At 56.0% G+C, this 14,780-nt stretch overlaps 7 protein-coding genes across 7 annotated transcripts; 5 read left to right on the forward strand and 2 right to left on the reverse strand.

Moving 5' to 3' along the window:
- Window positions 1-1,128: 1,128 nt before the first annotated feature.
- On the forward strand, window positions 1,129-2,766 carry CORC01_04802 (DnaJ domain-containing protein; the record flags this gene model as incomplete). Its single annotated transcript, XM_022616449.1, has 3 exons — window positions 1,129-1,234; window positions 1,296-2,542; window positions 2,599-2,766. 3 exons carry the CDS (start codon window positions 1,129-1,131, stop codon window positions 2,764-2,766), a joined length of 1,521 nt encoding a protein of 506 aa, XP_022477046.1.
- A 1,114-nt stretch (window positions 2,767-3,880) lies between these two features.
- On the reverse strand, window positions 3,881-5,143 carry CORC01_04803 (uncharacterized protein; the record flags this gene model as incomplete). Its single annotated transcript, XM_022616450.1, has 2 exons — window positions 3,881-4,042; window positions 4,103-5,143. The coding sequence occupies 2 exons, from the start codon at window positions 5,141-5,143 to the stop codon at window positions 3,881-3,883; spliced, it is 1,203 nt and encodes a 400-aa protein (XP_022477047.1).
- Window positions 5,144-5,798: 655 nt separating this feature from the next.
- Window positions 5,799-6,563, forward strand: CORC01_04804 (molybdenum cofactor biosynthesis protein C; the record flags this gene model as incomplete). The annotated part of the gene is made up of 1 exon (XM_022616451.1): window positions 5,799-6,563. The coding sequence occupies one exon, from the start codon at window positions 5,799-5,801 to the stop codon at window positions 6,561-6,563; it is 765 nt and encodes a 254-aa protein (XP_022477048.1).
- Window positions 6,564-7,202: 639 nt separating this feature from the next.
- Window positions 7,203-7,850, forward strand: CORC01_04805 (uncharacterized protein; the record flags this gene model as incomplete). Its single annotated transcript, XM_022616452.1, has 1 exon — window positions 7,203-7,850. One exon carries the CDS (start codon window positions 7,203-7,205, stop codon window positions 7,848-7,850), a length of 648 nt encoding a protein of 215 aa, XP_022477049.1.
- Window positions 7,851-8,411: 561 nt separating this feature from the next.
- On the forward strand, window positions 8,412-9,914 carry CORC01_04806 (uncharacterized protein; the record flags this gene model as incomplete). The annotated part of the gene is made up of 4 exons (XM_022616453.1): window positions 8,412-8,442; window positions 8,598-9,010; window positions 9,046-9,148; window positions 9,211-9,914. The coding sequence occupies 4 exons, from the start codon at window positions 8,412-8,414 to the stop codon at window positions 9,912-9,914; spliced, it is 1,251 nt and encodes a 416-aa protein (XP_022477050.1).
- Window positions 9,915-10,730: 816 nt separating this feature from the next.
- Window positions 10,731-11,096, reverse strand: CORC01_04807 (uncharacterized protein; the record flags this gene model as incomplete). Its single annotated transcript, XM_022616454.1, has 1 exon — window positions 10,731-11,096. The coding sequence occupies one exon, from the start codon at window positions 11,094-11,096 to the stop codon at window positions 10,731-10,733; it is 366 nt and encodes a 121-aa protein (XP_022477051.1).
- Window positions 11,097-12,946: 1,850 nt separating this feature from the next.
- CORC01_04808 (serine carboxypeptidase) lies at window positions 12,947-14,698 on the forward strand (the record flags this gene model as incomplete). Its single annotated transcript, XM_022616455.1, has 3 exons — window positions 12,947-13,124; window positions 13,180-13,342; window positions 13,396-14,698. The coding sequence occupies 3 exons, from the start codon at window positions 12,947-12,949 to the stop codon at window positions 14,696-14,698; spliced, it is 1,644 nt and encodes a 547-aa protein (XP_022477052.1).
- Between the last annotated feature and the right edge of the window lie 82 nt (window positions 14,699-14,780).

Consider the following 14,780-nt stretch of genomic DNA (forward strand, 5'->3'; position numbering starts at 1 on the left):
ATTAGAAAACCGGATTTGGCGCATATGGGAACCTGGCTGCTCTAGCAAGATTTAGAGGCGAGAATGAATATGGAAAATTGCAATTCGAAGTACAGCGGAGTGTTCACATTGATACATCACATTGATACAGCGAGCATAGCATGAAGCCATTTGCCATCGGGCTGATGTCAGGCACTGAACGGTGGTGTCCTCTGTGTGAAAGTCGGTACGGCCGGTGTGGAGAAGGGTCATCTCGGCGTTGTCCGGTTGGCTTGAGCTCTGAAGGCCTGTGAAGCGGATGGCCCGCTGTTGTCGATCACTTTGGAGGCCTGGAAATGTTGCGATGCAGCTATGGCCTGCCTACCTTACCACATTGGAGAGACATATTTCGTACTGGATTGACCGCGATGACGGCCTGCTGCTATCTGTGTGCTTGCTTGCCCAGAGCTTCCAGAGCGGACCCCCGGGCGCGAATGCCAGCGCCAGCGCCAGCGCCACTGGTTGAGCTATAATTTGGTCCTCGCATGCGAACTCTGTGATGCATAAACAGAAAGCGGCGGATGGGTTGGACTGGACAATGCAACGTCATCCCTGCCAGAAGGTCCCTGTCCGCGTAATCTCCAAGGCCGCAGTGGGCATCGCCATCGTTCCTGCAGCCTATGGAAAGCCGGAAGGGAGAATGGCACCTTGCCAGGCAGGTTGCCAGCCGTAAGGCTCCAGGTAGCCAGCGTTTTCAGCCTGGCAGGTCCCAAGGTTCAGGTACCTATGGTGCCTATACACTAGGCTTGGGGCTCACTGAAACCCACCACCCACGGGGGCTCGCCCAACGACGTAATCTGGCGGGGCACCGCGAAAACGTAAATCCACCTCACCCAAAATAATCAGCGTGCACCTTGCAGTGTGCACCGCCCAGGTGGGCTACCACACACTCACTCATTCGACCACCGCCGTTGCGTCCGATTCCTTGTGATTCTCGCTTGAATCACGATTCGTAGGTCCATCCCTACCCTCAACACCCCGCGATCTTTCCGGCAGAGGACCTTTTACTCCCCCACTCAACGTCTCTCCCAGTTTACAGACGAAAAAGACACTTGCGCCGTTTCTTTACCTAGATTTCCTTCTCCCTAATACCCCTCATTCCGTGCGACCATGGTTGTCGATACCGCATACTACGACACTCTCGGTGTCCAACCCACCGCCACAGACATCGAGATCAAGAAGGCCTACCGGAAGCTGGCCATCATCCATCACCCGGGTATGCGAGGCGCCCACCCTGAGTTGCTGCTCTCTACGGAAAACTGACGTGACCCCTCCAGACAAGAACCCCAACGACCCCTCCGCTCACGAAAAGTTCCAAGAGATTGGCGAAGCCTACCAAGTCCTCTCGGACAAGGACCTCCGAGCAGCCTACGACAAGTATGGAAAGGACAGCGCGAAGCCTTCTGAGGGCTTCGCCGACCCGGCCGAGTTCTTCAGCTCCATCTTTGGCGGCGACGCTTTTGTCGACTGGATCGGTGAGATCAGTTTGATGAAGGATCTGACGGCGACCATGGACATCACCATGCAAGAGGGAGAGGAGGGAGCCGAGGGCGCTGAGGCTGCCGACGGCGAGTTCCCCGGTACCGAGGAGGCCAAGAAGGAGAGCATGAAGGCCTCTGGCGAAGCAGACAAGACTGGTGCGGCTGCCGCCGCTCCCCCGCCAACTGTCGTTGTCGAAGATGAGAAGGAAGCCCACAAGGCGCATGATTCCGCCGCTACCGGCACAGCCAATGCGCCTGCACCATCCGCTGCCGAAGCCAGAACACCGTCGCCGAGCCCGTCGGGTACCTCAAAGCGCACCCAGATCCCTCTCCGGCCCGCGCTTATGGACAGGCCCTCGGACGAAGTCGCAGGCCAGCCTGAGTCGGAGGAGTCGCTGCGGAAGAAGGAGAAGAAGAAGGGCAGCTTGACAAAGGAGCAGCGTGACCAGCTCGCCGCTTACGACAAGGAGCGCGCCCGCGTCCGCCAGGAGCGTGTCGATACTCTCGCCCGCAAGCTCCTCGACAGAATAAGCGTGTGGACCGAGACCGACAAGGGCTCTGACGTCACGAAGGCCTTCCAGGAGAAGACTCGTCTCGAGGTGGAGAATATGAAGATGGAGTCTTTTGGTCTGGACATCCTCCACGCCATCGGCCAGACGTACTTGGCCAAGGCCACGGCGTTGCTGCGGAGTCAGAAGTTCCTGGGCATCGGCGGTTTCTTCAGCCGCGTCAAGGACAAGGGCACGATCGTGAAGGAGACGTGGAACACCATCAGCTCTGCCATCGACGCACAGCAGACCATTGAGGAGATGGCGCGCATGGAGGAGAAGGGCGGCGAGGAGTGGTCCGAGGACCGCAAGGCCGAGTACGAGCGCCGCGTCACAGGCAAGATCCTCACTGCCGCATGGCGTGGCTCCAAGTTCGAGATTCAGAGTGTGCTGCGTGAGGTGTGCGACTCTGTCCTGAACGACAAGAAGGTGCCCCTAGCCAAGAGACTCGAGCGCGCAGAGGCGTTAGTCATCATCGGCGACATCTTCTCCAAGGTACGTAACTCCATCAACATGACGTAATGTTGACTATACTGATTTGATTCGTCAAGGCTGCGAGGTCCCCTGAGGAAGAGGGCGACTACCTTGTCTTTGAGCAGCTTGTCGCGGAGGCAGCTCTCAAGAAGGATAAGGAGTCCAAGAAGAAGGGCAAGAAGCACCACCCGTCAGCAGAGGTGGCCGATGATGCGCCCAACGTCCCCAAGCCCGAGAAGGCATAACCTGCTTCGGAAAAAGGGGCAAGTGCGCACGAGATACCACAACCGTTTGACTTCGATTCTTCTTTGGGCTGAGCTTATCTACCCGACGGTTACGACACTGGGCTACTTGAGCGAATAGACGGGCTTTGGGCGAGGCTACTACTTGACGGTCGTTTGTTGGAGTTGGCTCTTGACTCACCATTCAGCATGGGTGACTGATATTATCAGCGAATACAAAGTATACTTTTATGATGGGGTCGGTTGGTGTCTGAATTCTTTGTGACATGTTCCACAGGCAGGGGGGGGGGGGGGGGGGGTGGGGGTCGAGGGGCCAGGCGNGGTGGGGGAGTGACAGATAGACACAGTAAGAAGAATACTGTATTGGGGGGTGGGCGGGAGGGTGGTGTAGTCTGTGGGCGCGGGGGGCGTGGGGCGGGGGGGGGGGGGGGTGGCTTCTATGGTTCCGACAGACTGGATCGGGGCTGGCTTCGCTTCATTGCAATTATTCTCCTTGGTTGACTACAGATAATCCATGTGGGAGGGGAACAAACAACCTGCATTGCGTCTTGATGGTAGAAGACGATTCGTTAGATGCACGTTGACGCCCAGCTGAAGGGTCGGTGAGGGAAGAATGACGAAGGAACGGAGATCTTCGCCGCCCGAGACGCCGTGACTTCAGGGGAAGTTGGTTCAAGGGGGATGTGTAGACGTCCAGTCTACCCATTACGGCCAGAAGTCAAGCTTCCCACGTCTCCTGGCACCCTGAATTAGTACATGTATGTCACAGACCTTTGTAGCCACACCGAGTTGCTATCGGAGGTCTTCAACTGCCGACGAAATGCCGGGTGACTGGGTTGCTTTGGGAGTGGAACTTTCTTGGCGTCAACAAGGGCACCCGAGGAGTACCTTGGGATTGAGTCCAGTGGAATCCCATAGTGATTTAGACAATGCTAGAAGGAATCAAAACGACCAGGCTGTGAACTTATCGAACCCCATTTCCAGCACCGCTCGTCGTCGTTCTACCACGTCCTAGTACGAGGTTGCCAAAGCTCAATGCTCCCTCCAGAGGTAAGTTCGGGTCGCGTTTACGGAAAGATCTTTACTAAGATGACATCACTTATTGAATTATACACGCCTATCTCTTAATCTTACACTTGTTGAGGAGCATTTTCAACGTTAAGCCGACGTTCACAAGCCATATCAGCACCAGCATCATGGCTAAGCAAGTAGACCACAATCGAAATGCTCGGGACCCCATAATCTTACCCAACTCAAGTGCCGCATTAGTGTAGACGCCCTGGTACATCAAAAGTCACCTCTGAGCTTGCTTTTGCGGGAAAAACGTGTGGCTACTCACCCAGGGAAAGACCACGGCCCATCCGGCCAGAGTATACGGGATGCTAGCCGGTCTCCAGCCGCGCTCGAAAAACGCACGAAAGACGCCCAGGATGGCAAAGATCCACCAGTACGTCCCCAAACCCCAGGTGACGAGACCGGCAAAGATGCTCACGTAGCCCACCGGGGTGACGGCAGCAGCGGCGGCGGCGGTGGCGGCGGTGGCGTCGTCCAAAGTGAGAAAGGCGCCGCCGCTGCCGTTGACGACCGCTTGCCCGAGTATCTGGAGCGCGTAGCTGGCCTGGCCCCACGGCCCGCAGAGTATCATGTCCTGGAAGGCCTTTTCTTTGGGGGGCTCATAGTTTCCGAGCAGACGCGCCCAGAATAGCACATCTAGGGCGAAGGCCAGCGGCAAGCCCATGCCGATGAGAAGGTAGGATACCACAATGATGGGGATCTGCCGGGCGCTGCTGAGGGCCGCTGCTGAAGTGCAGATCGTCCCGCCTGCGGCTGCGGCCGTGAGCGCTGCGGTGACTGCCAGCTGGGTGGAGGGCGATAGCTGGGCTACGCCCGGGGGGTAGACTTTGATGAAGACGAAGGGGAGGAATACGATGCTTGTCGCGGCGAGGGCGAAGGATACCCACCATAGGACGTGGAGTACTGTGCTCCATGGCTCGCCCGCACCCCGGACGAGGGCTAGCGAGGCCGTTTGGACGACGGAGGTGAAGGTGATGGATATGCTGGAGAGCCCTGCGAGCTCGGCGTCGTCGTGTTTGAGTGCGTGGAGGAGGCGCTTTGGGTAGAGGGCGACTCGGGCACCGTATAAGCAGAGCATTAGGAGCAGGAGCACCGTTGTGGTCACCCAGAAGACGTAGGCAATCTCCGTCAGGCCGTGGAAGCGGTAGTCTAATTGGTGGAGGACGGTGGCTGTGATGCCCGTTCCTTGGGGGATGAGAAACCATTGCGAGGAGAAATCGCGGATGGCGCTTCGGAGGGTCGATGATTCGTGGGTGGTTGGGGTTTGTGATGATAGGTCATCGTCGGGTTTGAGGACCAACGGCATCCTGGAGACGCTCATCGAGTCATGTGAAGCAGAATTTGGGCAATTTTGGCGGCTATAACGTCGAGAACGTTGCAATGATTGGCCTCGTTGGCGATGATTGTGTTCCACAATGGGAGGATTTCGACGGAGGGGGTGGAGACACAAGGAACAAAGTGAAGGCTTGCTCCCCTATAGCACACAGGCGTCTTGGAGGGGATAGGATGTAGAGAGGTTGGGCTAGATAATATGCAAGCCACCTAGTCAGGAAACGTCTGGTTGGATAGAGAACGGATAGAGGACGGATGGAGGCCGGATGGAGGACGGATGAGGACGGGTGGAGGACGGATAGGGGACGGATAGATCAACTGGTAGATCGGTTCCTTGTCGATTGTTACACTAGCTGCAGCAGTGTCATGGCGTAATCATGACGGGCGGGAAAACATCGTGTCGTACACGACGTGGGAGTGTTCGGACGTGGCTTACTCACTACGTACGGGATCCCCTCCCAAGCTCTATGCCGTGTACCCGTCCCCATCGTAGTCCTTGTCGATAGCATCAAGCCATTTGTGGCGAAAGAGTTGAAACCAACAATCAGTCATCAACCTCCAGACACTGAAAAGGGAAAGGGAAGGATTGAGAGAGAGAGAGAGAGAGAGAGAGACAGTCATCAAAAACTATGGGACTACCGGCTATGAGGCCGCTCCTGTTGGCGGGCGGCAAGTCGACTCGGATGGGCACACCCAAACACCTCCTCCGGATGCCCGATGGAACACCCCTGTACCAACGACAGCTGCAACTGCTACGCAACATCTTCCCGGAGCCGCAGACGATCTTCATCTCGCTGGCGCAGGAGTCCGAAACAGACGAGTTCCTCGGCGAGCTGCTGTCGCAGGCCGCAACCACCGCGGACCAATCCCCCGGAACCGAAGACGGCAACACAGCACCAGCACCAGCGCCGCCAATGATCCAGGTTCTGCGCGACCATCACCCGCAGAACGTGGACGCCAAGTCCTCGCCCACCGGCGGCCAAGGCCCCGCCGCGGGACTCCTCGCGGCATACCGCTACGACGCGTGGGCGTACTGGGTCGTGTTGGCCTGCGACTACCCCCTGGTCCCCGCCGAGGCCTTCTACCACCTATCTGTGAAGCGCGACGCCGTACCCGTGACGTGTTTCCGTACCGCGCAAGGGAACTGCGAGCCGCTGCTGGCGATTTGGGCGCCGCCTGCGCTGTCGCGTCTGGCGGAGCGAGTCGGCCGGGGACACCCTCAGCCTGAGGAGACGGCTAGGGAGCTTGACGGGTTGATGATTGACGCGCCGCCTGGGTGCGAATGGTGGTTGACCAATGTCAAAACGACTGAGGAGTGGGTGAAGGCTATGGAGGAGATGAAGTTGGGACCGGGGGGGACAGGCGAGATTGCGGCGCCGGAGGGGAGGGCTTGATGGTACATACTTTTGTGTTGCAAATAAACTTCACCCCTCTAGTAAGCTCAAATTGGATATGAGGGGTTTTCCCACGTGCTTGTTTCATGCAATTCTTTTGTGCAATTTGCAAAATTCTGCTCAAGGCAGGTACGTTTGAAACGTTGTTCGGCGGACGAGGAGGGATCTGCAGAGACGGGGGGGCAAACATCGGGGGGAGGGGGGACCCGCACCGAAGGCCGGAGCCGAAGGTGGGAACCCCGCTCGTCAGCACCTTAAAAAAAGAGTGCGTGTTTACAGCCGGAAGCGGGTCCAGCCCCACTGGCCGACGCCGTGAGACGTTCCCGCAGAAACAACATGCGCCAACCAGGCAGCAGCGACACAGTTGCAGGCAGACATTTGCTTTTGAAGAAGCAAATATCCTGTTGTCACAGACGCGTTGATGGTGTTTTATCGGGAGGAAAAACTTAATCTACGGCCTTGTCACAGCCCGTGTTACAAACGCAAGGTAAGCAACAAAGAGCGTGTGGGCCACCCAATTGCTCACCTCCGCCGTCCCCGATCCTTCCGACTTACCCGATCTAACATGGGCAAGTAATAGCACTGCCATCACATGCATACACGCATAGACGCATACACCAACACGCAAACAACCCAGCCATGAGCGAACCCTTGGAACAAAACGGCGCGGGGCTTCTCAGTCTCCCGTGGGAGATCAGGGAGAAGATCTACGCGTACTACCTCGCATTCGACCACGACGACTTTGGCGACACCGTCAGGCCGCTGCACGTCTACTTTGAGCAAGGCGACTACAAGAAACCCTTGCCGCCGCTCATGCTGACCTGCAAGCGCGTCTACCGCGAGCTCCACCGGCCCGTCCACGCCGACGCCGTGCTGCGCGTGCACTCGCACGGCTACGGCGACCGGCGCATCGGCTTCGCCGTCCACGGGACCCTGCGCTTCGAGCGCCTGCGCCGGCTGTACCTTCTCGTCGCCATGGAATATCCCAACTGGAACCGGTGGCTGGCCATCTTTGGCGAGGTGGCGCGGCGGGCGAGGGACCTGACGGAGCTGGTTGTGGACTGGGAGCCGAGACCGGGTCCGCCGAATCCCAAGGTGTGGGAGGCGAAGCTGACGGAGAAGAAGCATGACGAGTTTTTTGGGGTGTTGGCGGCGCTGAAGGGGTTGGAGGTTGTGCGGTTCCATGGGGAGATGCCCGAGGGGTGGAGGGAGAGGTTTGAAAAGGAGATTCCTGCCAGGCTTGTGTGTTATCGGTTCAAGTGGTGGAGGGAGACTGGGCTAGAATGAGGCCGGGGGAGTGGCTGGTCAGATGGGATATAAAATGATGCGTTTGAGGAGTTGGCAAGATGAAGTTATCCTGAAAGATTTAGAGGTCTTGGCTAATTGGGTCTCTGACGGAACGGTCGGGTTGGAAGATGGATATCCTCTGTGCTCTTGTTTTTCAAAGGATGCCTTGGTCCACTAAGAGATACTAGAAAATAAATCTGTTGCTGGAAATTATCATAGGAAACACAATCGCATCCTTAAAGACCCCACACGTGACACATATCTGCACACTTCACCTCTACACTACACTGTGAGTATTCATTGCTCACCTTCCTAACCACCTACTACTTGCCAAAGGTGAATGTGATGTATATTCCATTTTGAATACCTTCCTTCTACCCCCACAATTGCTTTTTGAACCACCCGCCCTTTCCCTAAACAGAAAAAGGTGTCCCTCATCCTCTCTTCCGTCCGCTCCTTTGGCAAAACAATCTTCACAATCTTGACTCCAACAGCAGGTTTTACCGTTTGCACCGACGAACCGATCGAGCTCTTTGATGTGCCACCAGAAAGAGGCTCACGATGAACTTGAACAAGTTCAACCCCTTCGCTGGTACGTTCCATTTCCTTTGATGACAACCCAACAATGCCTCACCTGGAAACCTTAAGCCCGTTCTTTTCTTTGGGTTTGCGAATACTTTGTGCTTCCATGCCCTGCCTTCCTCACCCAAATGGACCCCAAGAAAGTTGCTGATAGATCATAAACAGCCGAAGCGGATTCTCTTCCCCACGAAGTACTCGTGTTCTACAAAGACGAGCATGGCTTGCTTGTTCCATACCCTCCTGCTCTTCATCGCGTTGTCTCAGCCGAGGAGTACCGCAAAGAGATGACAAGGGACAGCACCACCACGCTCTTTGAGCGTCTTCTTGCTGCTGCCATTATGACCTTCTTCAGCTGTTTCATCACTGCTTATATCGCCTCCTTTCTCATCCAGCCTTGCTCCGCTCATGGTACTGTCAACCAGGCTTTTGCGATTGCTGCTCGCCAAGACTACTCTCTCAACAATGCCATGAACCTTGCCCACTGCCACATTCACCTTGAGAAGCGCGGCTTCGTTGATGAGGCCGTCTACCGCCGTGTTCAACTCGCCAAGAATCTTCAGCGCCTGGGTATCACCGGCGTGACATTGACTCTGTTCTGAACACCGACCACGAGATCACCGATGATAGTGTCAACTGGACCACTCCTGATGAGACCATCTTCGCCACTCATGATGATGGCTGTGTTTTGAGTGTCGAGACTACGGAGGGACCTTTCTGTATGGCTTTTACTTTGGCCATTACATTTCTTTTCGCCTATATTTGCTGACCTCATCACTAGACGTTGAGGGAGAGCTCGACCGCTTTGATCTCACCGATGGCCAGTCTGGCATTCCCATGTACTTGGACCTCCAGATCATCGACACGGAGACCTGCGAGCCTGTCCCTGACATCTGGGTCGAAGTCTGGCGCAAGTCCACACCTGATCTATCCCCAAAGAACCCCTATCAAACTAACCTCCAATGCACAGACACCAACTCCACTGGCATCTACTCGGGCGTCGTCTCCGAGGCCAACGGCGCAGGCGAAGGCGACCCCTCCAACGACAAGACAACCTTCCACCGCGGCCTCCGTAAGACCAACGCCAACGGCGCCGTCTGGTTCGGCACCAACCTGCCGGGCCACTACTCGGGCCGCACCCCGCACGTCCACATCATGACCCACGCCGCCGGCGCCGAGGCTCTGCCCAACGGTACCGTCCAGGACAATGTCGCCACCCACGCCGGCCAGCTCTTTCTCGACCAGAAGCTGGTTGATGCATTCCGCAAGAACGAGCGCTACGCCGACAACGATCAGAACTTTATCGAGAACGAGCGGGACCTGTATTTTCGGCAGGACGCGGACTTTACGGACCCCGTCATGAGCTACGTTCTGCTCGATCACAAGGGTCGCGATATTGAGAAGGGTGTCTTGGCTTGGAAGCTTGTGGGCGTGAACATGACCAATGTTCGCGAGATCCATGTGGCCAACAAGTTGGAGGGTTAGTCGGGGAGGTGGCCAAAGAGCACTTTGGGCCCAGACTCATGCCTCATTGCTATAAAAAGGTTAGATAGCTTCTACGGATGGGTCCGTCTCAAGTCAACGCGACATGGATATAGATTGGTCCCCAGAAAACAGGAATGCACTCTATGCAGCAAATCTGCTTGGCTAGTCTTTACCCCAATCAGCCAGGAATCAGAAATGAGCACGTAGACCAAAACGCAGCACAATCACATCATTCTATCTTGCGTACACGTCTGTCACAGACTCTTCAAAGACGTGCGACTTTTGAAATTGAGCTAGAGATTTGGCAGAGAAAAGAGAGGGCAACGGGAACACGCAGCCTCCCTATATCGTTGAGTACGTGATTTTTAAAGACGACGGCGTCGATGATGGCCATTAGGACGAGCACTGTCAGAATGACTGTCATCTTGAACTATGTGTTCTAGGACCCCAGATTATCAGACTACTGTCGTACACGGCCCCAGAGGATACATTTATCCATTTAGACAGTTACAGATTGAGTAGGAGGTGTTTGCGACCGAATATTATAGAGCCGAAAGATTGAATTGGTAGTGCCAATCTACAAGCATGAGTTTGATAAATGAATAGGCTCAGGATTGGACCATTAGATGATAGGGTCCTCAACATGCTAACTCGGGCGAATCGAGTTAAGAGAACCACAAAAACAGTGGCCGCAGGCATGAAGCCTACATATAACTTGCGTGTATGGCCAATAACCCAACTCCCCGAACGTTCCTCGGGTCCGGCCGTCACCGAAACGAGGCGGAAACCAAAGGCTCTTGAAAGCAACGCCGAAATCTAGTCCTTGTGGTGCTTGAACCTGGCCTCGATAGCAACAATTCCCAGTACCAGCGCCGAAAGGCTGATGGTCATGAAGACAATAGAGACCCAGAGGCAGCAGTGCCGCTCGTTGGCCCTGACCTCGCGCGCCGACGTGAACTTGTCGCACGTCTCGCAGTGCTGGTGCGGTTTGAAGGGGGCCGACGAGTCTGGCGCATCGTGATTGTGCGCCAGCTCGATATCGCGCTCGTCGCTTTGCGGGACCGTCGCATAGGCCGAGGCCGATCCCGAAGGGGGGAAAGCGTTCACGGGGTGCTCGTCGTGGAAGCCGTGCTCGTCGTAGGCTGGTGCCGCCTCGGAGGGTGCTGTCTTTAAGGGTCCCATGGCAGTGTTTGCAGCTGTTTATGAGGATTGGTTTTGCGATCAGGTTGCGGGTGAACTGATGGTATATCAAGGTCAAGTATGGTGATGGTTATCTACGCTCTGGCGATGTCAGACGGGTAGATTTTGGGGCCTGGTGAGGTCAACCAACAGTGTGGCTGCCGCGTCAGCATGTACAGCCACAACATTCCAGTCTTTGCATTGGTCGACTTTACGCCTCTTTTCTGCATAGAGGGCTGAAACCGTTTTTCTACTTTGGCAGCGCCGCAAATGCTGCATGCAACTGCGGGTGATGATGCTCGGTGTGGCCGTGCGACTCGTGGGCAGTGCTCATGACGCGCCAAACAGGTTAGTCACTCACTAATGGACCGGACTGCGACGCCGTCGCGCCTACTCTATAGCTTCTCTTGGGTTCATTGGAATTGATTGGTCTTTGCCATAGTCCTGCTGTTGTAGATCAACACTTAGCACCAAGTGATGCTGAAGATTGAGGGAGCCATGAGAGTGTTGCGTCGAGTTTCCCCCGCCGCCGTCAGTGACGGTTTTGTTGGAGGGGAGCGAGGCGGGGCGTAAATAGCAACCGCCTTTGACATCCACATGCTCTTGGAGTATGTTGGGGTAAGTCAAGTAATAGATAGTAACAGTAACTAAGCGACGAACTATACGTTGACGGGGGTTAAACACATTTCCACAGCGGTACCTTGGACAGAGATGAACTTTTTCAGCATGAGATGAACAGGAACTTTTGAGTAGGACGCAAGAAACACGACAGGCAGTGCTTGTGTCGCGCAATATGCGTGAGCGAATTAGTTGCCCGAGATCCGTCGAGGTCTTCCTTGCACCACTCATGCTGCTGGTGATGATTACGCGATTCCTATACCGCACTTTGCAATACGATGTCACCGTAGTACCCCTCAGGCAGGTGCCCAAATTGGCGGACCTTGTATCCCTGTCGACAAACTGGGGAGGGCCGGGCAGCGGCCGGGGCTTTTTTTGTCTCTCGCTCCCGCTCTTCCGTGTTTGTTTCGATCCTCCAAGCATTGCCAAGCCAGACCAAGCTTCGGCTGCATCGTCTGCCCAAAGCTTGTTCTTCTACCTGGGCCATGTCTGCTCCAATTGCACCAACTTACCAAGGCACCATGATCGAAGCACGAATGCGCGCCGTCTTAGGGCCGTTGGAGCTTCATTGTCGATCTGCGGGACCGACCTTAACCTTAAGGGGAAGGTCACAGTCCGTCCCCGGCTGCGTCATCTTACAAACTTGTATGCGGCTTTCAACAGCCGAACACGCGATGAATGCCTAGATTACTCCGCGCCGTTGGTCAATTAGAAGGAAACATGGGATTTTCATGACTCCGGGACGCGGCAAAGGCCAATCAGGCTTATCAGTTCAAGTTCTTTGATATGAGCTTTTAAGCAGGCCTACATAGTACTATGGTGGTATGGGTGGCATTGACCGCGCCCCATCGGTACCTTAGCTGTCAGCTTAATCTTTGGCCTGATACCACAGTAGATGAGCAGCCGAGGTCGAGCCTTCGAGGTACCTCTGGAGAAGACGGGTGACGGACTACCAACGCTCTCTTGCATGCCGAACAACCGACCAACGTATCATGAACTCATCCAACGATCAACACCTGCCTGGACCCGCAGCTGTTCAGTCATCGAGAGGTGACCCATTCTATCAGGGGGACTTTTGGGCGCTTCGGTCTTCCTCCTTCTACCTATGGTAAGCGTCAGGGCCCGCGGGGAGTGATGCCGTCATTTGCGAAAATGTTCAAATACCGCGGCCGGGCCAGCTCTGGTCGAAGGAGAGGCCCTCTTCTGGCTGCAGTTTCTCCCCAGTCAAATTCAAGATGAAGCTCCTCAACCTCTTCAGCGGGCTGCTTTGCGCCTCGTCTGCGCTTGCTTTCAAGAAGCCAACCAAGCATACGCTTCCGCGGTCTGTCGTCGAGAGGCGGGCGGCCAACCAGCCCTTCTCTCACCCCAAGATTCAGAAGCGCGCCTCCCAGTTCTTGACGGACAAGACCAAGGGTGAGAACCCGACCGAGAACAAAGCTATTGAACGCCAAGCTAACTTTTATCCAAGCTTTCGCTGTCAATGGCACTGACTTCCCTGAAGTGCCGTTCGACATTGGCGAATCCTACGCGGGATTGCTTCCCATCTCCGACAGCCCCGACGAGACTCGCGAGCTTTTCTTCTGGTTCTTCCCGACCACAGCGGCGCAGACCCCTGAAGAGGTGGTCATCTGGTAAGCGAATGGAGCCATGTTCGCATCTAGGGCATCCTGCTAACATGCGACAGGCTCAATGGCGGACCCGGATGCTCTTCTCTGTCCGGTCTCCTCACCGAGAACGGCCCTTTCACTTGGGAAGACGGCACGCTCGCTCCCGTCCAGAACACCTACGCGTGGACCAACTTGACCAACATGCTGTGGGTCGAGCAGCCCGTTGGTGTGGGTTACTCACAGGGAACACCCAACATCACCGACGAGGTCCAGCTCGCGGCCGAGTTCCGCGGGTTCTACAAGAACTTTGTCGACACGTTCCAGACCAAGACCTGGAAGACCTACATCACCGGAGAGTCCTACGCCGGATACTACGTTCCGTACATTGCAGATGGTTTCATTTCCGCCAACGACACCGACTACTTCAATCTGGCCGGTATCTCGATCAACGACCCCATCATCGGCGACGAGACCCTCCAGCAGGAGGTCGTCATCCTGCCCTTTGTCGAGTTCTGGAACAACCTCTTCTACCTCAACGAGACCTTCCTCGAGCAGGTTCGCGACCGCCAGGACTCGTGCAACTACTCCTCCTACCTCGACACCTACTTCCAGTTCCCGCCGCCCCAGAAGCCCTTCCCCGTCCTGCCCGACCCCTACTACAGCGACACGTACGCCTGCGACATGTTCGACACCCTGTACGAGGCCCTTCTCGAGGTCAACCCCTGCTTCAACATCTACCACGTCACCGAGACCTGCCCGCACCCGTACTCCCAGCTCGGCATCGTGAACAGCGGCGACTACTCCCCGCCCGGCGCCGAGATCTACTTCAACCGCACCGACGTCAAAAAGGCGCTCCATGCGCCCCTCAACTCGAACTGGGAGCAGTGCACCGACGTCAACGTCTTTGGCAACGGTTCCAAAGACGGTTCAGGTTCTGACCAGTCCAACGGCCCGGCCATCACCGGCGCCTTGCAGCGCGTCATCGAGTACACCAACAACACCATCATCGGCTCCGGCGACCTCGACATGCTCCTCAGCACCAACGGCACGCTCCTGGCGATCCAGAACTTGACCTGGAACGGCGCGCAGGGACTGTCAGAGTACCCCAGCACCCCCGTCTTGGTCCCGTACCACCCGGATTACAACGGTGGCGCGCTCGCGGGCGCGGGTATCCAGGGTGTGTGGACCGCTGAGCGTGGCCTGACGTTTTACACTGCTCGTCTCGCCGGCCACGAGTTGCCCGGTTACGCGCCCGGCGTCGCGTACCGCATGCTGGAGATTCTGCTCGGAAAGATTGATAACTTTAGCAATACCGGCGACTTTACTACCCAGACTGGTAACTTTACCGGAAACGGTACTATTTACAAGAGGCACTACTAGTCTGCTGGCTGTCATGCCGAGCACTTTCCCACGGACGGTTGAGGAGTATGCCATGGCCGTATTATAGAAATATCAATAGTAA

The sequence above is a fragment of the Colletotrichum orchidophilum genome (genome assembly GCF_001831195.1).
Source record: "Colletotrichum orchidophilum strain IMI 309357 chromosome Unknown Scaffold_32.1, whole genome shotgun sequence".
Taxonomy (NCBI): Eukaryota; Fungi; Ascomycota; class Sordariomycetes; order Glomerellales; family Glomerellaceae; genus Colletotrichum; species Colletotrichum orchidophilum.